The sequence below is a fragment of the Lepisosteus oculatus genome, chromosome 8, assembly GCF_040954835.1.
Source record: "Lepisosteus oculatus isolate fLepOcu1 chromosome 8, fLepOcu1.hap2, whole genome shotgun sequence".
In the NCBI taxonomy this organism is placed as follows: domain Eukaryota; kingdom Metazoa; phylum Chordata; class Actinopteri; order Semionotiformes; family Lepisosteidae; genus Lepisosteus; species Lepisosteus oculatus.
Genome location: NC_090703.1, coordinates 1,342,141 through 1,364,290, shown reverse-complemented (window position 1 = coordinate 1,364,290; position 22,150 = coordinate 1,342,141). Strand labels below are relative to the sequence as shown.

General features: G+C 37.5%; 2 protein-coding genes across 3 annotated transcripts in view; one reads left to right on the top strand and one right to left on the bottom strand.

The window, feature by feature from the left end:
- Positions 1–220: 220 nt before the first annotated feature.
- vrk1 (VRK serine/threonine kinase 1) lies at positions 221–14,246 on the bottom strand. 2 transcript variants are annotated; one of them, XM_006632259.3, is made up of 13 exons: positions 14,108–14,246; positions 13,488–13,647; positions 12,693–12,745; positions 12,400–12,469; positions 11,715–11,802; positions 11,101–11,209; positions 9,001–9,093; positions 7,640–7,772; positions 7,108–7,228; positions 6,925–6,983; positions 5,135–5,307; positions 675–774; positions 221–523 (listed from the first exon to the last, which is right to left on the bottom strand). In XM_006632259.3, the coding sequence occupies exons 2-13, from the start codon at positions 13,645–13,647 to the stop codon at positions 405–407; spliced, it is 1,278 nt and encodes a 425-aa protein (XP_006632322.1). In that variant the 5' UTR covers positions 14,108–14,246; the 3' UTR covers positions 221–404. The 2 variants fall into 2 exon arrangements, with proteins under 2 accessions (XP_006632322.1, XP_015205559.1); XM_015350073.2 differs by lacking the exon at positions 14,108–14,246 and adding an exon at positions 14,011–14,101.
- A 965-nt stretch (positions 14,247–15,211) lies between these two features.
- LOC102685600 (protein phosphatase 1 regulatory subunit 37) overlaps positions 15,212–22,150 on the top strand; it is a 53,697-nt gene continuing 46,758 nt past the window's right edge. The window contains exons 1-3 of the mRNA XM_069192975.1: positions 15,212–15,430; positions 16,175–16,344; positions 17,894–17,991. Coding sequence (XP_069049076.1) covers positions 16,197–16,344; positions 17,894–17,991 — 246 coding nt within the window. The 5' untranslated portion in view covers positions 15,212–15,430; positions 16,175–16,196. The remainder of the gene's footprint in view (positions 15,431–16,174; positions 16,345–17,893; positions 17,992–22,150) is intronic.

Sequence of the window (22,150 nt, the reverse complement as noted above, 5' to 3'; positions counted from 1 at the left end):
TCAAAGGGCTGTCTTGCATCTCTGAGAAATGAGAAATATGAATTCATGACTGCTTTCATGCAAAACAAAAAGGTAGGAATATGGTGAAGCACCAAAGTGAAAAAGGGCTGCTTGCTAACAGTTTAGGATCTTACACCCACAAGCCCAGCACTCCCTCTCGGGCTAGGTTTACTATTTTATTTTGAATTTTGCGGCACTAGACTGCAAAAAGATTCTGAAGCCTTTTCTGAAGTTATTTATTAAGAAATTTAGAATGCTGCACATTAAAAAAAAAATTATCAACGTATAAAGTATCCCCAAATTTGAAAACTATTTTCCAAGGGACAGAGCAAAGTTTAAAACAAAGACATTCGAGACAAGTGCATTACTCTAAAACATATGTCAAAACTACAGAAAAGCTGGTCTCAGGCATTCTTCTTCGGCCGCCCTCTTCCTCTTCCTCTTTCAATACTTGGGGAGGTCTGAGTGCCCATCTCCACAAGCTTCTTTCTGGGAGACGGCTTTCGTTTCAACATACTTCCATCTGAAAAAATGAAGAAAAAAAAAACATTGGGGGAAAAAATGAAAACTCATTCCAAACACCCCCACTCTGAAATGCAATTACGTTTTTATTTTGTAATGGACCGAGTTTTAGTTTCCAGTAAAAAAAAAACAGATTTATAAGAAAACGCCACCTTTTTTCGTGGGGGATTTTGCTTTCTTCCTTGCTGGAACACTTGCTGCCTCTTCCACAGATGCCTCTCGCTCCTGCGCACTCTTTCTCTTGGTGGGCTTCTACAGGCACAGGAACATCGCATTCAGAACAGCAGCAAGCGGCTGCTGCCTCCGCGAGAGGCGACAGAGAAGCAGCAGCAGCAGCAGCAGACATTCGGAGTTCAAAAGTCAGCACAGTCAGAATTCAGTGGGAAAATGTATTGAACAGTTTCTCCTGAACATCACCGTAAGGAAGATCCTTACCAGGAACAAGAAAAAATGACAGAAATAATTCTGCAGGATACTCTGATGCACTCTGTGCAACTGAAATTCTAACCTGAAATTAACTTTCAAAGGAGAGAAGCCCTTTTACTTTAAACATTTCTTTAAGGGCTTTTACCTTTCCTGTAACCCTCAGAAAATGGCAGATCAATACATTTTAAAAGCTTGTTCTTCTTATAGGCGATATTTGTTTTACATTTGCACTGTCACCTTTGATTTAATTTTCTTCTCCAAAGAGGAATAATCACACAATTGCTGCACATCCTTCCTGTTCAATCACCGTAAAGTATAATTGACCATTTTAATTCAGTCCTCTTTTCCTGTTCATTAACTCGTCCAGGCCACATTCATAAAGCCTGTTTTCACCATGCAGAGTTAATCATGGTGTTTTGAAAAATGAAATAAAGCCCTAATGTCTCAGAGAAGACATTGAACCTGCCTGCTGAGACAGATTATACTGAAACTTACTATATATATCATGTTTTTTTAAAATGAGGAAAATCAAGTGTTAGGGAGCAAGTAAACAATTTCTAACTATGTCATTCATGTACAATGCATAGTATCCTACCAGCCATTAAAAATCTACTCCTAAAATGCTGACAGAATTATCTAGGACTTTTCACCACTGCTATGAAATGTATCAAAAGATCTGGGCGATACTGGTTTTGGCACTTCCAAATTTACATCAAATGAGTACCATCATTTTGACATCCATTTTAAAATGGTAAGTATCCATTTTACAACATAAATCTTGCAAATTAAATAATAAAAATAACTAGGGAAAAAACTAACCTTGAGAGAAAGGTAATCCAACACATCTGTTCTACTATAAACTACCACATACAGTAGCTTCATTCAGGCTTTTTAGTAGAGCACTATAATCCTAAATAGCCTAATCCATTTTTTTCTAAGCACAACAAACATTCTGTAAAATAAGAGAAACAAATCAGGCTAATGATTTAGTGATTACTGTATACTGATAGAAAAGCAATGTACTCCAAACACCTTTTTGCTTCTGAAGATACTAGAAAACCACAGCAAAACGGAAATTTATTTTGAGCTTGAAAATATCTTAACTCAGGTGACAACGAAGATGCACTTAAAGACAGCAATCAAGTCCTGTCTCTCGCTAAGAGATTGCAATAATGAACACTTTTTTCCTGACTTGAACTATCACAGTACTTTTTTTCCATTTTGCCAATTGCTGCCTCATGATTACCATCTAGACCCTGCTGAGCTGAACAGATTGGCTCGATAATTACATACAATAACTGCAGTGGGCAGGTAACCCTCAGCTGGCACAGGCCAGCTCCCTGGTGGAAACTTCCATATGCAAACTGCACTGAAGAAGTGCATTATGTCCATCCTGCCTGCCGCAGCACAGCAGAGTGATTATCAGCCAGCTCAGACTCCAAGGTTACCATGTCAGCAAATTTGTGATACATTAACACGGAATAAACACAGACACTTCAGACCCCGTCTGAAAATTAAGGTGGAACAACCTACACAAAGCCTTCGTTATCAGTGGTTTATTAAAGGAAGCCATTACTCTTCTGTTTTTCTTGACACTAACTTTTGCAAAGATTGATAGGAAATGCCTTTTTCTTAAAAGGAATTTAAATACGAGTTACGTAGAATTACAGCTCACTTATCAAGACATATGTTTGCTGCATTTACTTGATAATGCTACATTAATAGAATTAAAAGTTTCATCCTTTTTTATCTTTAGGGGGAACATTCATAATGAACACATATTTCAAAAAGTTACCTCAGCTAGCTATTAATAAAGAGAGGGACCATATCCTTCACATATGAAAAACCTGAAATTTTCTCATACACACGCATAAGCCATGTAATGCACTGGAAAAACTGTTGTTCTCTCTCTCAATGTAATTTACCTTATAACATTATAGGAATCTAATGTATTTGATCACTATATAGCACATACTCTTATGGAACAAACGGAGGATAAGGAGGAACAGGAGGAAAACGCACATATCTGACAGACTGCTTCACAGGATCTGCAGTGGGTTAAACAAGAGGGGCCCTCTGGTCCCTGCTGCTCAAACTCAAATCAACATGCAAAGGCTTAGAAACATACGGTTTTAATAACTCCAGTTACGACAAGAAAGGCCAGCTGTGATCCTGGAGGGCCAACGGGTGCTGGTGTTTTAATTTCAGATGATCGCTCAGGTACCTAGCTGAACAAATCACCCACTTCAATTGCCATGACAAAACTATTTCATGCCTTTACAAAATGACGATTTTTAAAGGTGACCTGCAAAGTCTACTGATTTGTGGCCCTCCAGGAAGATTGTTGGCCACCCCTTGTAAAATGTCAATTGTTATAAATATCTCATTTTTTCTGGATGACAGATTACTTGGCATGCTTGAAGAGTACAACAGACAGTGATAGAAAAGAAAAGAACTGTCACCTAATAAATGTATATGCTTTGCAGGCTAGCACATCACAATTCAAATTCAAACAATGAGTGGCTCAGAGACAAAATCTCAGAATCTGTGGCAAAGTCTCAGATTTTCATCCTGGCACTGAAATTCTCACCCTCTGCTGTAGTACATAATGTAACGAATTTTAATTCAGACAGGTTCCTGAGTGTCTCTAGTGTTTTATCAGCAACACGAAAAGAACATACAGTGCTTATAAAGCCATGGTCACTTCATAATTAATTCCTCTTCAAACTAATTTCCAGAACTTAACACATTGCCATGCACTTTGTAACGCAATGGATGTACTGTGCAAACAGTCCTGTGAAATAACACCCATAGTATACCGAACTGCTTACTGTTCCTTCATTGGCTTTAATGAAGGGATTTCTAGAGACTTTCATTCAGTGACTGGATGCTGAAGCTACGTGCCTAACAAAATTTACAGATGAAAACCACAGAACTACTGCATCTGGAACTAGACTGGAACTACCCTATAGCTTGTATTTCTAAACATGACATAGCTGTAAAATGTGTTTGATTTTTCATTTCTGGTTTTTCTTTCAAGAAGTCTGCAGTCTCCTACCTTTCTTATCTTTTTTAATGTGATAGTTAACTATAAAAAATAAAAATAAAATAGAATTAAAATAAAATAAATTAAAATTAAACGTTAATTAAAAAAATTGTAATAAATCAATTTACAATAATTATAACAGAACCAAAATAAATGGAACTAATAAAAAAATAAAATAACTTTAAAACCAAATATTTACAATAATCTGAACAACACAACATGGATAAAAAATACTTACAGTATCCATCTTAATGAATTTCATCAGATTATCTTATTTCTTTAATGTATAGTTTTCTAAAAATAGAAAACTGTTCTGCAAATCCTATTAAAATGACCCCTGAAGGATGTGGAGTGTAATCTCACAAGAGAATGGAGAAGATCTTTCCACATAGACCTAAAATGTCCTTGGGGTAAATTCAAATGAAACACCTCCACTTTGTAAACCATACGCTTGGTCTGAGGATTAATTATGCAATACACACAAAAAGCATGCACAAGAACAATGTGACAAACACTGCTGCGTGGGATCAAATTTAATAGCTCGAGGTCCTCCATCTCACGCCATGTATGTTGGTGTGTTAAGAGGGTACAGTGGTCACTGCACATCTGCCCCAAGAGTTATTTTAACTATTGAATTTAGAACTGGACAATTCTTTCCCAGACCAAGACAAGATCAACCCACCAGCTGCAAATGTCAGTTCCAGGACCTTTTGGAATTGACGAGTGCATCAAAGATTGGATTTAATCCTGGTCTCGTGCTGAATTGAGCACCTGAAGATGACACTTTTCATGACCCTGTAAATTGGCCACACATTAAAGAGACTGAATTTAAGACTGAAATTTTGCCCACTGTCCTAAAATGTGCCATAGCAATAAAAAAACTGATAAAAAATGAGAAATTAAACACTCTTAAGACAAAAATAGGCTATAGAAAGAATTAAAGCACACTGCTGTGCTACACAATAATTCTATTGCAACTCCAAACATATTTGAAAGATACCACGATGTTATAGAGGCAGAAATGGCAGTATCTGTTCCATGCACTGCTGATGTTCTGTGCATAAAAGTGACTTAAAGAATATTCCAACATATTCCAGAACTTCCAGAAAAGTTCACCTTTTCTGAAAATATATTTCTAACCTTGCCCAGGGATGAAGCCGGACCATTGGCAGATACGGAGAAGTCCAGTTTGTCATCATCGCTAGAGCCTATGGATTTCAGACCCGCCTGAAGTATGACACGCAATTTCTGGTAGGGTGGTCTGTCAGTGTATCCCAAGGACTTCACTTCTTCCATGAACTTTATCATTTCATCTGAAATTTTAATTAGAAAGGGAAAAATGTCAAAAAACATTCCCACTCATCCAAAATGCTGAAAACAAAATCCTATATTCACGCACGAACAAATCAAGCTGATTAAAGCTGTCTTCGCCACACAGTCCAAGCTTTTAAGGAGTGAAAGAAAATGCAATCAAGTTTTCATTTGTTCCTAAGGCATTTCAAAGAAACTGACAAACATAAAAGTAAGGTTAAACAGGAATAGAAACAGTCCTTATCACAGCTCTATCTAAATTCTTCCTTATGCTTCATTAATTTTATATTTTTGTTTACCATTACAGTACTAAAATAGACTCACCAAACAAAATTATTACTGAAAGCAGTAATAACACTGCCGGATGTCCAGTGTATACACATGACAATAGCCTAAAGAAAAACAATCCATTACTTTCCCATGCTGTGACAGCTCAAAAACTACAGTGATGCCCCTTTACCTTAATCCCAAGTACAAAAAACTGTAAATGGAAGTTTGATGGATTTAGCTGTTTGCTATTTGTATTCATACATTAAACCTGTAGTCCCTTTCTAGCTCAATATCCTTTAAATACATTATATTTTGGACATTCTTTCTCCTCATGTTGATGTTAAACCATGATATGAAATTTAATATTTGACTGCCCCTCTGCGGAAGGATATACTAAATTACTCTATTAAACTGGAATGACAGAAAGAGCACATTCTACTTTTTAAAACTTCTGACCATGTCTATTATGATTCTCTTACGTATGGCCAAGCCTGCTCAAAACAGTTGTTTAGATTCTGTGAAGTTTCGTGAAAATTAGCATGCTGTAAATGAGCTCTCATCATCGGAGAATCAACAGGTTGCTGCTCACAGCATGAAGAAAGAGCTCTTCACGTCACTTATGTTTCATATTAGGAAGTGTTTCAATTCAATTACCACTCTGATGGTAAAGAGACAAACATGCCCTGTTTAGTATTATCGAATGAAGAGCATGAGAGGGCTTTAGTTAGCGACAGAAAGCACCACAGCCGCATCACTGGGCAGTTAAGGACATTTTAAGGATCAGGATTAGTCAGGTTTTTCATATCTGAATGTAAATACCTTGACATTGAAATATTAATTGCAACCATTAGTAGTTTTTAAATTTAAAATTAAAGCAAACGTTTCATACACAAAACTAATTATAAATGCTAGTCATAGTAATCACTGGCTTACATGTTACTAAACTCACACAGTTACGTATCTCGAGTTAAATGTGAGAGTTCTTAATTAAATTAAAAAAGGAATTAAGAAGGGAACTTATGGAGCAGATTTCTAAATACATATTTAAGAAGACAGCTAAACTAGGACAGTAAATGTTTCTAATAAAATAATCTCTGTGCTTCAGCTTTCTTCCAAAACATTTTTTTCAGGAAACCATAAACATAATTTGAAATATTTTTTTAATTGTTACACTGGGCAGTGGTTAAACTCTCACTGTGGAGCCCCGCAGCTGTGATTCAGTTTCTGTTTCAATAGATTCAATAGGCATTTTTTTTTCCTATTTAACAAATTTCTGGAAAATGAAAGATATTACAGAGTATTTCACAATTTACTTTGCACCACATATGCACACAAATATCTGCACTTACCTGGCTTTTCCTTGGTTGAAAAACAGTTTGAAATAAAATCTGAAATGTTCTCTCTGCACCTGGAATGAGTTGATTGAATTAATTTTCTTAAAAAACAAACATCTGGAAATCAAACATTCAGCATGTCAGCTTTTTGCAGCTTTTGCATAATAAATTCAGACTGCAGTGAAATTAAACCATTACCTGAGTTTTGCGTCTCGAACGTAGTTGGGGTCTTGCAGATTATCCTCCCAAGGCAAGCGGCCACACAACCACTGTATCATACAGTACGCCAGGATCTCAATGTCTCCTCTCCTAGAGGGAGCTGGAAAGGAATTGGAAAGACAGAAGAAATGCAATAATGTTTCAAAAGATCCAACAAAAAAATCTTGATAATATGCACAGGTTTTTACAATATTGCCAACAACAGTAATTGGGAACATTAATAAAGTTTGATTTAAAAAAAACTGCTGCACTTTGACTATTACAATCTTGTGGTTGTGAGGCTTTCATTTCCATAAAAGTATTTGGAAAGTTGAAACACTGAAAAACAACATATTCAATAAGTTCAGCATTTGTCATTTTCAGATGAGTCAACTACCTTCTTTCCGCATTAAACTGAAGACAATTGTAAAAAAATCTAATTATTTAGATGGGTAGAACATAATGTATGTAAGTAACGCTATCTTCATATAGAGGGAATAATATTTTCATCTCATTTTGAATACTAACGTACCTGCTCCTCTGTGTGCATCAATGCTGGTGAACTCAATGGTCCCATCATGACACCTCTTTGGATCTTCTTTATAGTCTTTTATGTTCCCCTCTGGACAATACCTATAGGCCAGTCCATAATCTACTAAGTAAACCTGAGTTTGCAAATATATAAATATATAAATTAGATAAATATTTGTATCCATATCCATAGTTATATACAATGAGAAATATTATGCAATAAACCTATATTAATCTATACAAGTTTTAGATGCAGATTGAACTGCAGTGCACAAAACATAAATGAAAAGGTTTTATGTTGTAGATAAGCTTTCAATGATAAAAAAAAATAGTTTCAGGACATTTCTGGAAAATATCCTACTTCAGCTGGTCAGAAAGGAATTTAACAGCAGTGCACTAAACCCATTACTGGCAAGGAAGCTGCTAGTTATAACAAGTTGAGCAAAGGGTGGATTACGAGGTACATCACGGTATTTTATCCAAAAACCTGGTTCGTTCGGTTGATCACAAACAGAAATTACATTATAATGACCTGAAACATTCTTCCACATCTACTGCCAAATGCTTAAAGGAGAATAAAAACATTAGCCCCACGGTCCAGCACCTTTTCTACATTCTTCTTAAACACAAGGGAGTAACAATAACACAATGACTGCTGAGGTGTGAATAATTTTGAACACAACTGAATTTGTTTGTTAAACCTATTTTCAGTTACATCAAGTTCAGTTTGTACCAAGGGTTTGAATACATTTGAAGCCAAATCAACAGTACACAGCTTATATAAACTAAATTAGCCAAACATGCTGCATCTATAGCCCTGAACATTTAAGCAAGGAAAGAACAGCTTGAAAGTCATTCACATTTCAATAACTAAGGAAAAGGCGAACAACTAAATCCAACAATCCCAAGAGGTCTCAGTCTAAATTTTAATTATAAAAATAGCAGTTTAATAATATACCACTGTTGCATTATTAATCTCCAAATTAAATATTTGCTCATCTAATGTGCTTTGAACAGGCTTTGTAGTTATTTCATCTATTTTTTCAAGGTATCACATGCACAGCATACAAACATAGGTAGACCTCTATTTCTTACAACTTAAACAGAAATAATGTATAAAAAGCAATAACACAGCATTCTGTTATGCATCCTTATTACCAATCTTCACTTTACACAAGCACACAGACTAAATAAATTAATGTGAAAGGGTCTTAAAATTTAATTTAAGCAAACTGCATCAATCATTTCATATACATCGTAATATTGGTATTAACAAGTTGAAAAAAACAATGTTAAATACTGTACCATCATTTTCTTTCTGTTAGAAATCCTAAAATAAAAACATGACACGAGGACACTGACCTGATTGGGGTGTTTGTAGCTAAGAAGAAGGTTCGAGGCCTTGATATCTGCATGCACATACTCGTGCTCATGGATGTACTCCAGGATGTCGAGCTAGCAAGAGAAGACAAGTGCTTCAAACACCACAGCACCATGGGAGGTCAGGTGTCAAACCTATTTTTATACAACGCTCTGAAAAAGAGGACTGCACAGAGTTAAACAAATACAAAATGCACATACTATACATACAAAAAAACAACACTGCTGCTTAGCTACTAATGAAAACCAATAAAAAAAAAAGGTTTTTCACTTGGACTTCAAAGAACTCAAGAGTTTCAGTATATTTCAGCCAACATCAAGTGGAACAGAATTTAGTAGATGGAGAGCACAACAGCAATAAGCTTATTGTTTTATGGTCTTCTCCAGTACAACCAGAGAGTCAAATTGCTCAGATCTGAGAGTAACATGAAATTCAGAGCTCTTGAAGATATTAAGGACTTTTACCTCAAAGACCTCTGCATGTTAATATAGCCATTTTTAAAGTCAATTCAATGATTCATGACTCAGAAATAGCCAATGTAGTGATTTTATAACTGCTTTAACAGATTGAGAATGCTTTGTGGGCACGTGCAGCCTTGCTGATGCATTTTGAACAAGCCAAGACATTCAAAAATCAAGCCATGAATTTATAAATGTACTTGTCTACATCATTCAAGTTATGCAGGTTTGAATCTAGAAGTTTAAACAACAGAATTTAAATTGAAGGAAGGCTCAGTTCTGTATAAACAATAATAAATCAACATTTCCTTCTAAAATGACATTAATGGAGTCATATTATGCCAAGCCTCCTTTAGAGCCAATTGCAAAAACTCTCAACAAATGTCAAGTTTAGATTTTCTATTTGTCCTCAAAGGCGGCATGTAGCCCAACCAAAGGAGCCCAGGGATGGTCCTCTAAGGAACAGCAAACCTCAGAGCACCCAGATTTTGAAGACCAGAAAGAAACCAGTCCAGCCTTACCAGAAAGATCAACATAAAGTCTCAGATGATTTCAAAGGCTTGTATGAGCAAATGTATCAACTGCAAAGAACATTTCTAACAAAATAATAGGCCAACCTTTTCCAGAATTCATTTAAAGGTCAATGTTAATCTTTAATAAGGCAGTTACTATGCTCATATCTGAACAAATCCAGACTGAAACTTCTCTAGCTAATTGTTACTATTAGCAGTCCTTTTTCCAGTATTTTATATAAAGATAGTATTGATACATAATTAGCTAAACCCTTAAAAGAAAACATGGATTTTAGAAGACATATCTAATCAATGAGCAAAGAGGAGTGTTCAGTCTTTGAAAACCCAGGTAGGTCAGGGATCTAAGTTAACAGTAGCAGGGTGCAGCTCCAAGACTACTTTCTCAACATCACAGCAAGACAAGCTACTGGTAGACAGAGCTGAACTATTTGTAGGATAAACAGCAATGGCAAATTAAGTCAGGAGGCAGAGAAATTTCAGAAATTACAAAAGATAGCTATGGTTGAATATTTGTTTTCAGAGAAATTTCAAATCACTGCAATAGGTAAAAATTGTTAATTTTTCTCTTCTAGAATTGAAGCAGATAAATAATTAGCCTAAGCTTTTGCCAGGGCATCCCTGCATTACATCAAGTGGGACTTTTGGACATCAACACAGACCTTAGCTGACCTCCATCGCTGCTCCAGCTCAGAGGGAGCTTTCAGGTCCATAGAGGACAACGTCTAGTTAAAATCGAACATGTCTGAACTGGAGCTTCTGCTTTTATAATTTAATGAGAGCAACGTTATAATAATCAGCAGTTTCAACTGGCAAGAAAAATGAGCCCAACGTTAGTGATTATGCTCTGAATCAAGATTTAAAGTGAAAGGAGGTTATGCTCTCACCTGGAAAACGTTAGCACAATTAGAATGACAGCACCATTGTTAGCTGAAATCACAATGTTGGCGATATTCTGTTCATTTAAAAATCACAGCATTGTGCTGCAGCAGCCATTTGCAGAACTACATGTTAAATGAACACTTTCAATTAAATGACATTATCTTGTTTACTCTACAGTCACAGAAGTATGAGGCTGAATCAAACTACTTACAAGCCTCAGTCCAAGCTGCAGGACTGTTTTTCGAGAAAACTGCTTTCCATTTTCTTCAAAGATTTTTTGCAGGTCTGTACCAAATCGGTCCATAACCATGAACCTATATCTAAAACAGTGAAGACATTTATAAAAATATATATCACTTTGGATTTTAGAAAAGGTTAACAGTACAAGCTGTGATGATGAATTAAACTGTCAGGACAATGATGAAATAATGAGAACATTGCATTCTAATCAGTTGAGCTTATCAAAGAAAATGTCCTTATAAAGCTAACAAATAGTACAGTAATGTTTTTTGTTATTTCTGATTTTTTAATATTTTCACTTCCTAGTGACAGCACTAGGTATATTTAGCTGCTGAGAAAATTATCTTTGAAAAAGAAGCATTTATTTCTACAAAACTTTAAACAGCCCTCTAAAACAAAAGGGCTTTATTCCACACATAATAGAAAATAATGAAATATAATGGTTTGAAAAGTGAAACTATTTTAAACATTTGGCATATTAGTCACTAAGATATGATACAGTTTAAATTGCTAGGCTTTCCCAGATGCACTGCTGAAGACAAAGAAATGCTGAATTACGCAGTGAAACATTAAAAGCAGATTCACCTCTTCCCTCCCTTTGTGTGCAGTCCAGATCCCCAGTACGCCGGGACTCCTAAATATTTCAGCTTGTGAGACCTCACCCAGCTCTGAACTAAACAGGAAAAAACAGTCTAAAACCTTCACACCCAATCAGTCGGTCACACTCAGTCAACCCGTGAATGTAACCTTTCACTGTGCAGAAACCACATACAGCATCCAAAGCAGATTAGAAATGCATTGGAGAAAATTGATCATACTTTATTGAAAAACTATACAGTATAGTCAGATTCTGCCGACTGAAGTGAAAATTAAATCAAGAATGGGGAAATCAATTAAACGTGTTTAATGAAAAAATCCAACTTTCTTGTATGCTATGTAATAATAATGCAATTCCACTGAGGCAAAGTTATGAGTGACTGCAAGCAAACTTGCTAGTGGGCCGAATATTTACCAACAACATGAAAGTTTAATGAATAAAATATGAATCTTACTTAGTAATATAAAGATTAATTGTCTGGGGAGATGCACATGAGAATTTTAATTTATATAATCCAAACCCCTGGGCCACAGAGAACACCAAAAGCATTTTGCAGTGTGTGTATTTGTCCCTTAAGTTGTTGAAGAATAACTTTTTAATAAAAAAGTTTTTACGTGCTTATATATTTAAATGACAAGAGTGTTACAATCCTCACACTTATAGAAAGCTTACTTAGTTCTGGTTTAGCAGCTCTCATGTAGAACTTCAGCTCGGAAAAAAGAGGTCCGTTGTCACTTGGCTCCTGTATAAGCACAGTATACAACTGTAGTTTTCACGTTTGAACACATACCTTAAAGTTATAATCTATAGTATTAGAAATATAATTGGCACCCTTTTTCAGGTATTTACATGAACTGCACAAGAATCACCCACGCACTAAAATAATGCAGTCTATATAATTTGGATTTTTCAGTAGGGACTATTCAAAATCAACAATTCAAGTCTCTCAAAAAAAGAAATCTTACCACTTTAATGACATAAGGTGCATCACTCCCAACTGCTTTAGAACTCTCATCAGCTAAAAAGAAAATCAGATACGTTACCCAAGTTTGTTTCACAGTCATAAAAAAATTCAATTACAATTAACAGTGACAGACTTTTACATATCCCCTCACACATGCACAGCTAAAAACATCAATTTAAGATCGCACATAATGGAAATTAGATTTAAATCACAGGATGAATCTCACAGTACTTTACTATAGAACAACAGAGGTAATAATACACAAATACAGTAAACTGACAATAAAACCAGTTTATAAAGTGAGTTTTAAGACCAGATTTGAAAGTGCTGAGTGATTTGTAAGATCTGATATGGGTTAGAAGATCACTCCAGTCTTGGAGCAACAAAACAGGGCCCTTCCTATTCAAACCCAGACACCCAAAAGAAGGCGGTGCAGGTTACATTTACTTTAGAAATGCAGGTTTATTTAAGACCCAAGCAGTTCTAACCAGCTGAAAGTGAAGAACCCAAAACTGCACTGTAATAATCAAGCCTAAAAGAGATAAAATCACGCATTAGCCTTCCCGCAAGAGAGAAGGAGAGCTGCGAAGGATTTATTGAAATTTAATTGCAATTTAATGAAAAAGGAAAAAAAAGGGATCTTCAGAGCACTGTAAACATGAGCTTCTGTTGGAAAGATGACCCGAGAATACCCGGACCGATACCAAGACCTTCAGCCGGGGCTGACCCATTTGCGGAGTGGATAAAGGGAGCTCATCAGCAGAACCCGCTCCAGCCAGAGTTCGGGTAGACTCACCCAGGTACAGCACCCCGAACCCCCCCTCGCCCACGGGCCCGCCCAGCTTCCACTGCTTCTTCGCCGTGTCGGCCAGCACCTCCCCCGGGGGAAACCGCTCGGCCACTCTTCTCTTCGCCGGGGCCTTGCCCTTCCCCGCCACCTTGCCTTTCGGGGGCATCTGGCGTTACACACACAGTAAAAACACATGATGAGAACCACGAGTCCAAGACAGCTCTCAACACCCGCTGAAGACGACCCTTAGGAGCCGCGCTTAGTTCTTTAACCCGGGCTGTCAGCTGCTACCCTGGGAGTGTTTACATGCGGCGACTGAACCTTCCCTGTGGGTCAGCTGCACAAATTGAAAACACAGCACGACGAGAAAAGCCAAAACGTACATAGTAACTCCACAGGACATGAACTGCAGTCAAATTTAATTACGAGTTTTGCTGGAACTTCACGCGCTTTGTAACACATCACAATGTTAGGACTTGTTATTAAAACGTTACGGGGAAGTCTAACTTCACCGACTTATACGGCCTACCGGTATTTACTGCTTCGTCAATTTCCGTGCTCCTGTTTTGTTTCCAAATAAAACCTCAGTGATCGTGCAAAAAAACTGGACAGTGAAGATAGCTAACCTCTCAAGGTACCAAAACTTATAGTATCCGGAATAAACCAAGACTCTGAGCTCTTCCTATTTTCCTTCCTGACGACCACAACACTCCGAAATTCCCGCACTGAGAAGCAGAAGGAACACCTTCCACAAACACAGCAACAACGGAGCATCTCATTGGTCAGAAACGGGAGTAGTGCGCGCTTCACATCCGGGGTTTCGTCGGTGGTTGATGGTATTTGTAGTTCTTACACAGTGAGTGAAAAGTCGCGTTTGAAATACCAGGAAATCCTGTAAGATGCTCGTCCTTACAAATTAAGTATACAAGAACAGCCAATAGTAAATTAAATACCAGTTTTCTAATTAGACCATTCTAAAATTTGATAGCCTAAACTATGCCAAAACAACATTTTATTTCAGTTTTTGCTTCTCTGTATACCATGTACCTCTTAGAGACTTGTTATTTTTGGAATTCCTATCAGCAGTAGCGACAACACGCTATCACAAACTTAGCTTAATCAAAAAGTTACAGATGCCAGTGTCTCAATATTTCAGAAACTCTGAGATGGTAACAGCCTTTACACGAAAGAGTTGCATTCTTTGTATTTATTGCAAGACAGCACTTGTTTTGTCGGGGGCAGTAAGGTTTCCTCTTATACGTGGGGATGTAAATAACATTTTTCTCCCCCTTTTGTATTTCTGGTATATATGCAAGGTATATATGGGCGTACATGAAGCCTATTATTTGCATTTTATAGTAATTTTAACAATTGTCCATGGTTTCCTTTCAGCGAGGATAGGTTTAACGAGTCCAGCTGCAGCGCTGCTGTCGTGCTCTGCAGGCGGCTAGAGCTGGAGACCCCAGCAATAGGGGATGAAGGGAGAGGAGGAAATTGGGTCATGTGTCAAGGGATTCTCGGCACGGAAAGAAGCCGCAATCATCTTTCATTCACATTCATTTTGACCATCTACCCGGCTGCTGGACAAAATCCGGACATTTTCCGAAACGAGCAGAGCCCGGAGCGAACACGTTGCGCCGGAGAGGCAGGGCTCTGAAGCCGCTCGCCATTCGCGTCTCCCCGTGTGCGGAAACTGTAGCAAAATTAAATTAGACACAACACACGAAACCTCTCCGGACAAAACTGTAACATCCTTAACTGTCGGATTGTTCGCTGCGTTCAAAAAGAAAGGAGAGGCCTCCTGGACACACCGCCAGATTATTGAATACTTTCTTTCATATTCACAGTCAAAAGAAGAATGGAAGCGAAACTTTTTTTTCCTCACCCTGTTGATGTGTGATCAGCATATTGCACATAATGTATTCATTACTGACACGGCACCCGTAGGGGTAATTAACAATACTTTGAAGAGTTCGTTTGTGTCTTCATATTAATAATTAGTATTTGGTGCCTATGAACTCATTCCCAGAAATCTCCATAGTGCATACCCAGGGCACACTTAGAGCATTTAGCAAAGAGGTCCTTTAAAATAAGATGTGTTGTGCAAATGTAGTTTATGCCTTCTTAGCTTTAGTTTCTTTTATCTGGCTATTTGATATGGAAATATTGAATTTCACATGCATGTTAAAAGACTGCCTTATAAATAATTAATGGCATGGTATCCTATATCAGCTTTACAAAAGTGTAGAACAGAGAAAAGGACTTCAGACTTCAGCACCGACCTGTGTCCTCAGAGAGTTACTATCTGTTGAAGCATTTTGCACTACTGAATAGGAAAGATGCATATTTAAGATTCTGCATATCTTAGCTATGCTAATAACTCTATATTATGACAGTTCTTCATAGGTTAGCTTTGTTATTATTGGTAGTAATAATACTGATTGACTTCATAATGCATACAAAAAGTATATAACCTGGAACAGTGACTTAATACGACAGTTTTTCCAGCGTAATAGGACGCAAAAGGAACAGAATCTGAAAATTCGACTAAAATCCACATACAGCAGTGCACTTTATCTTAGGTATTACTGTGTGGAGAAAAAAATACAGTTTGTTTTTACTGAAATGCGGAAGTCAAGGAGATTGTGAACAGACAACATTTAGCTGGTTTAACTCCAGTCCTGTACTGACAGGGTGCTGAGCCCACAGCTCGAGATGGCTTACTCTGAGGACCACAGCAAGGCAGCACTGACTCCCTCTCTCCAGTTTACAAAGAAAAGCAAAGGCGAGAAGCGTGTGTCTTTCCCATCGGATGAAGAAATGGTGTCAGGCTTCGCTGAGCACAAGGACGTGTGGAGGGACGGTGAGCTGATGTCCTTTTTGTACCCTTTCATCTCTGCATTCCCCAGACTGTAGATATACAGTAGAGAGGGTGTGTGGTGAAGTGGAGTGAGTTGGAATGTAAGATCTATTGGACATTTTCTGGCCACTCATTCTTCTGTATTTTCAGGTTTGAGCCCCATAAATCTGAATTCTACGAAGGTTACAACCAGTGTCCCCCAGACTTTAATTAACTGGTCATGTGGGATACTTTGCAGCTTGTCTTTTTAAGTACCCTGATATCTCTTGTTTTTCACAGTAAAATGCTGCTGCTGATGACATAGCTAGAACACTATGGTACTCATTATATTTCCACTCGCACCCCTTTCCTAATGTCAAACCACTTTTTTTCCACTGCTTTTAAGGACAAAACTATGTATTTCAATGGAATTGTATCCTTAAGATAGCTTGACTGCACTACCACATTTTATTTTTAAAACACTGCTTTCTGTCCCTTTTAATTTTTTTACTGTAAGGAAACCACAGTTATTTTTTCTTTTGTGTCTTTTTATGCCTTTGCTGTTCCTGTTAGAATTAATATATCCTTATAAAATATATAAATAGAAACACTTTTTAAAGATGGTCCAGATCACTATGAATTGATGGACAATCATGATTCTTAAGAATTAATTTACCTTATTCTGTTTTTTACTGCAATTGTATTCTATTGAATGTTTACTTCAGAGTTCTGAGCCTAAACCACATAGCATCTCTTTTGAAGTATTTCAGATTTTCTGACCACAATTTGTTCTCTAGGTATAATTGTATCCCATTTTACTCTATCTGTTCCATTTATGTATTTATGTTTACTCTCTTTTCCGATTTAAAATACTTTTGATAATTCCGTCAAATTATGAAAAAGACTAAAACACATTTGCTGTGATCAATACATACTGTATCCTATAACTAATTTTATCAAGATTAAGTGAACACTGCCATTTCCTCAAGCCTCACATTAAATGTCTGCATTTACCTTTTGTAGTATTTACCTATATGCAATAATTTCTGCAGTCACACCAAAAAACAAAAAATCTCTCTAGCATACTTACAGCTATTTTATGGGGCAGGTAAATAAGCTCAAAAACATATTTTATTTCCTTAAAACTATATTCCAAAAGAAAAGGATTCAAGAGTCTGGGTAAGTTTAACCTGACCTCAATGCTCTGGGACAGGACCTAAAGGTTACAAATCCTTAGGGAACTTGGTTTAAAAGAGCATTAAGAGACAGCCCTGTGTTCTGTACTATCGGTATGCTTCTCCACAGGACAGTGTGTACCTCATGAGATATTTCTTTGAGACAGGAAGCACTAATGGTCATTTATTTGTTAGTTGAGTGTTTTTTTTGTTAACATGTCTCTAAAGCTGATTCACACAACCCTTGAGACTTCCTATAACTTTGGTTTCTCCTTTTTAAATAATGATACAAAACGGGGACAGCTTTAATCTAGATTAAGTTTTTAGTGAAAACTCAGTCCCTGTTAAGTGCGTGTAACATATGTTTAGTGAGTAATGATGGAATATTTTTGTTTCAGTAGACAGCATCACCTTGAAAGAGATAATAGCAAACTATAAGCAGGCCTGTCAAAAGCACCAAGTGGAACCCAAGTCAATGATTCTGGAACAGCTCCAGGTTAGTATATAGAGCATGAATCTCTGCACCCATCCCCCGTTCAAGACAATGAGGGTCAATTCAGGCTGCTGTCAGATTTGAAGTTGATTTAATGTACCACACTGGTGAATTATAGTATGTGGTATGTCTACAGTATATTGCATATCTAATATTTCTATAACTTGGAAAAGCACAAATGTTCAACAAAATAATGACAAGTCAGAGGTGAATCTTACACATCTTAAACATCAAAACTACAGAGTACACTTTGAAATATATTATAATCAGTTAATTAAAAAGTTTAATGAATTATCTTAATTACATTAATTAAAGCTGGTATGAGCAATTTTAAAAGGAAATGAGTATGGGTTAAAAGTTAAACCAATTAAAAGGTGGGTTAAAGGAAGAAGGTGAAGGGTTCAATTTTCATCTTATTTTACTGAGTTATCACATACAGTATTAAGGACAAGTATATATAATGAATTTAATATCCGTCCTTTTAATTTGGCTACCCTCCTTTTTAGCATCTATTTGTATTCAGATACCATCTGTAAAAATAATGATTAGATCAAGGAGAATTATTTGTCAAAAGATTGATATGATACAGTATATCAGCTTAGATTAGGCTGATTTACTGTATTATCTTGTAGAAGTAAACGATCCTGAATGAAGGGAAAAGTTTTGTAAGTGGTCTTCATGCAGCAGTATAATATGTATGGCTACTGTATGCAGCAGCTGAATGGAGAAATATTTAGATTTAGGCTGCAAGTGAAGTCATAATAAGAGTATGCAAAACAGAAATTGCAGCTTAAATAGCATATTTATTAAATTAGGTATTTGAAGGCAGGGTAGTCCCGTGAGAATGGCCTTGAAAGACTATTTAAAGCATTTATTGTACCCGTGGGCTTTCAGTTTCCTTTGAAATGTTTCAAGTAGATAAAGCAGTACTGCTGTTGGTTACATCTTCATAAGAGCGGTAAACAATAATGGGCTTGAACACAGGGCTCTGGGCCCTAGACTTAACTAAAGGCCTAACACCCTCAGAAGTTCTCTGCAGGGACAGATAAAGTCTGGAGTGTTGTGCTTTAGCTTCTGTGGCATGAAAAGAATTACTGTAATGGATTTACCACTAGAAGGCACCAAATTATATCAGAGAAGGGTTTGGGATGAGGGAATGGATTACTTATTAAAGTAAGTGATGCATTCATTGAAATTAATTTGCAAATTTACAACATCTACAACTGTATTTGGCCTAACGGATGTTTGTGTAGATGACTACTGCAAAAGCTGCTGTATATTTTGGAGTTTTAATTTCCACAGTCTTCGTTAAATTACTAAGGACATACAGTACAGTATTGGTTCCATTCATCAACTTTTTAGAAACTTGTTCCTTGTTATTTTTCACTTCCTAAACTGGTGTCCTTCAACCCAAAAATATGGGATGCGTTTTGATATGAAAGTTGATTTTGTACTAGTTCACCACACATGAAATAGAAAAATCCAGTTCTATTTAGCAGTAATTTTCTTTGTAGCAACATTAAAAGCCTATTATTTCTCAGCACTAACGAGGGTTTGAGTTTCCAGTGGAATGTGACAGTCCAAAGCTTGTGGAGGAGAAAGTCCGTTGTCACTCTACTAGCTTGTCCTTGTGTGCACCAGCCAGGAACTCCACACAACCAGCTGGAAGGACAAGCTTGCGTCACAGAGACTGAATACTTATGATGACATTATGTATTGTACTTTTTACACATGTACTATAGTAGTATAGCATCAAATATGCATCCTTGTGCTTTTGTTTTTGAAAAATACTTCCGCTGATGCACCTGCACACATCATTGGTGATGTTACCTGAGGTCACTGGGAGTTTCAGGTCCTTCAACGTCAGACACCCTCGCCCGGTGACTAGTCTGGGTTGGTAAAGCCCCAGGATGCGTCCAGGTGACTTTGTTGCCCACGAGTCACTGCTCTTGATCCACAGCCATATTGAGGCTCTTTCTGCAGCGTGTATGTGGTTTTGATGGCCTTCCTCTTGATCACCCCTGTTAGGCCCAGAAGACTGTAGAAGACAAATCCTCTGCAGCCCACCTCAATGGCCTCACACCGCACTCTCCACCCGTTCACATGACACTGGTCAAACAGATCTTCATCCTTTCATTAACCTCCTCCACTGGGTCTTCCCAACAATACAATCTGCCTGAGTGTGGTCACTATGATGGTGTTGGGGAACCTAAGCTGCCTTCCTAGGTCGACCTTCAGCTGCCAATCTCTCCCTTTTGCCAAGAAACCCACTGATACTTTGGGCTGTGGCTGCTGACCAGCTCTGACAAATGCAATGGCCCAATTTTCTAGGTGCTGATGTTTACTGCTTTTGATACCCCAGCTAATAGTGTCCGCTAAGTTCAAGCAACCTGGCACCTTAGAGATCCCATCCCGCACTGACATTTATATGTAATTGTTCTTAAGGATATGTCAAGTGCTGGGTTACAATGCTAAAAAATATCTTCTCCTCAGTGTTGAGCAGTGAAATGATCCTTTTCATTTTAAAATCAATCAATGCTTTTTGAGCTCTCATCTTTAGAAATACAGACACCCTCTCCCATCCTCTACTGTTGTGCCACTTTGCCTTCTCCACCGGACAACCTTCAAAATCTTCCGAAGCCCGAAAGAGAAGCTTCGGGCATCACCTGTACTCTTTCTAGAGTACTCCACTCAGGCCAGGTGCTGAGCTCGCTCTAGCAGCTTTGTCAGCCTCCTGAATCTCCTTCCAGCTGGCTTCTGTTTCATCAAAGTTGATGCCAGATCTTGCTGGATTTACCAAGCAGTCCCCGAGATCTTCTTCTCGTCTTTCATCACTGTGGGTATTCCACAGATAACAGCCAATGTCCTCTTTAGAACAGGAGAGCTGGCTGCTGCGCGTCCTCTCAAGCAACTGTTTGATAAATCCAAACAGGTTTGCAAAGAAGGAAGCTTGCTTTACCTGGCCCTGTCTCTCGCCCATCTCCTATGCCATTCCGCCCAACGCAGGGATATAGGCTTCTTCTGAGGATATTGCTTAACTCAGCCAGTGGTGTTCTCTTTCCTCACTTGCCTTTCACAATTCTCAGCTCATGTCTTAAGTGCAGAATTTTGGCAGCTCTCCTGTTCATTGCAGAAGGAGCACTGGGGGTCTTCTTCTCCACTGTACCAAACCTCTCAGCGGCAATGTTAACTATGATTGATTTCATGTTTTTACAATTTCTAGCAAAGCTTTCACATTAAGTTTGCCACCTAACTATTCCTTCATAATCACAATAATGTAATGGTATTGGTTCCACGACCATGTATCGCTACGATTTTAGTGCCCCAGATCCACAGAATACCATGAGAATACCTCAGCTACATTTTAAAGGGCAGGACTGCTTCTCTTAGTGCTGAAAATTATATCTTTTTTGTGTTGATTTACTTCACATACTGTGGTGAGTGGGTGGAAACAAGCCATGTTATATAAGAGCTGGGATTTTTAAGGCAGCAATACTCACTACTTGACCTGGATTTCATCAAAACCCCAAGTCAGCCAAGAATCTCAAATTACAAACATAATACGTGATAGAGGCTTGGTTTACTACTGGTTTCTTGCACCTGAATGGTAGAAACTCTCTATTAAGTGTTGGTTTATAACATGAAACTGGTGGATGGGTCAAAATTTAATCCAGAAAATAGTGCCAGGGAATTATAGATTTTATAGGTGATTTCAAATCCCCAGTGGCTGAAGAATTGAGAAAACCCTTGCACTTTAGACCATTTAAATCAATAATTGATTAAGTTATTAAGTGCTCACACAGACTGGAAACCAGGTTACTTCAGTTTCACTCTGGGAACAAGAGTGAGGATCACACTTTTAAGGAAAGGGTTTTGTTTTATACTCCTATCCTATATATTCTCAAATAAAAGCTTGATTCAAAAGCTTGATGAAAAGGCTTAACTGTCATATATGTATCATTCCCAAGGAGAAGCCTGCTTTGTGCTCTGGTCTAAAGTGTGCTGTCAGTAACATGCATGGACCCTGAATACAGAAATGATGCAAAACGTCAAGCCAACCCAATGAAAAGAAAGTAATGGTATGTATATGGGCCAGCAACCGGGGAAAGGGAAGAAATAAATGGGACAAAGTATGTTTGCTGTGATGAACATTTTCAAGAAG

Coding starts and splice junctions, on each gene's coding strand:
- vrk1 (XM_006632259.3), bottom strand. CDS start 13,647: ATGCCCCCGAAAGGCAAGGTGGCGGGGAAGGGCAAGGCCCCGGCGAAG. Junction 12,746..13,487: donor GTTCGGGGTGCTGTACCTGG/GTGAGTCTACCC, acceptor TTTTCTTTTTAG/CTGATGAGAGTTCTAAAGCA. Junction 524..674: donor AAAATCCCCCACGAAAAAAG/GTGGCGTTTTCT, acceptor TCATTTTTTCAG/ATGGAAGTATGTTGAAACGA.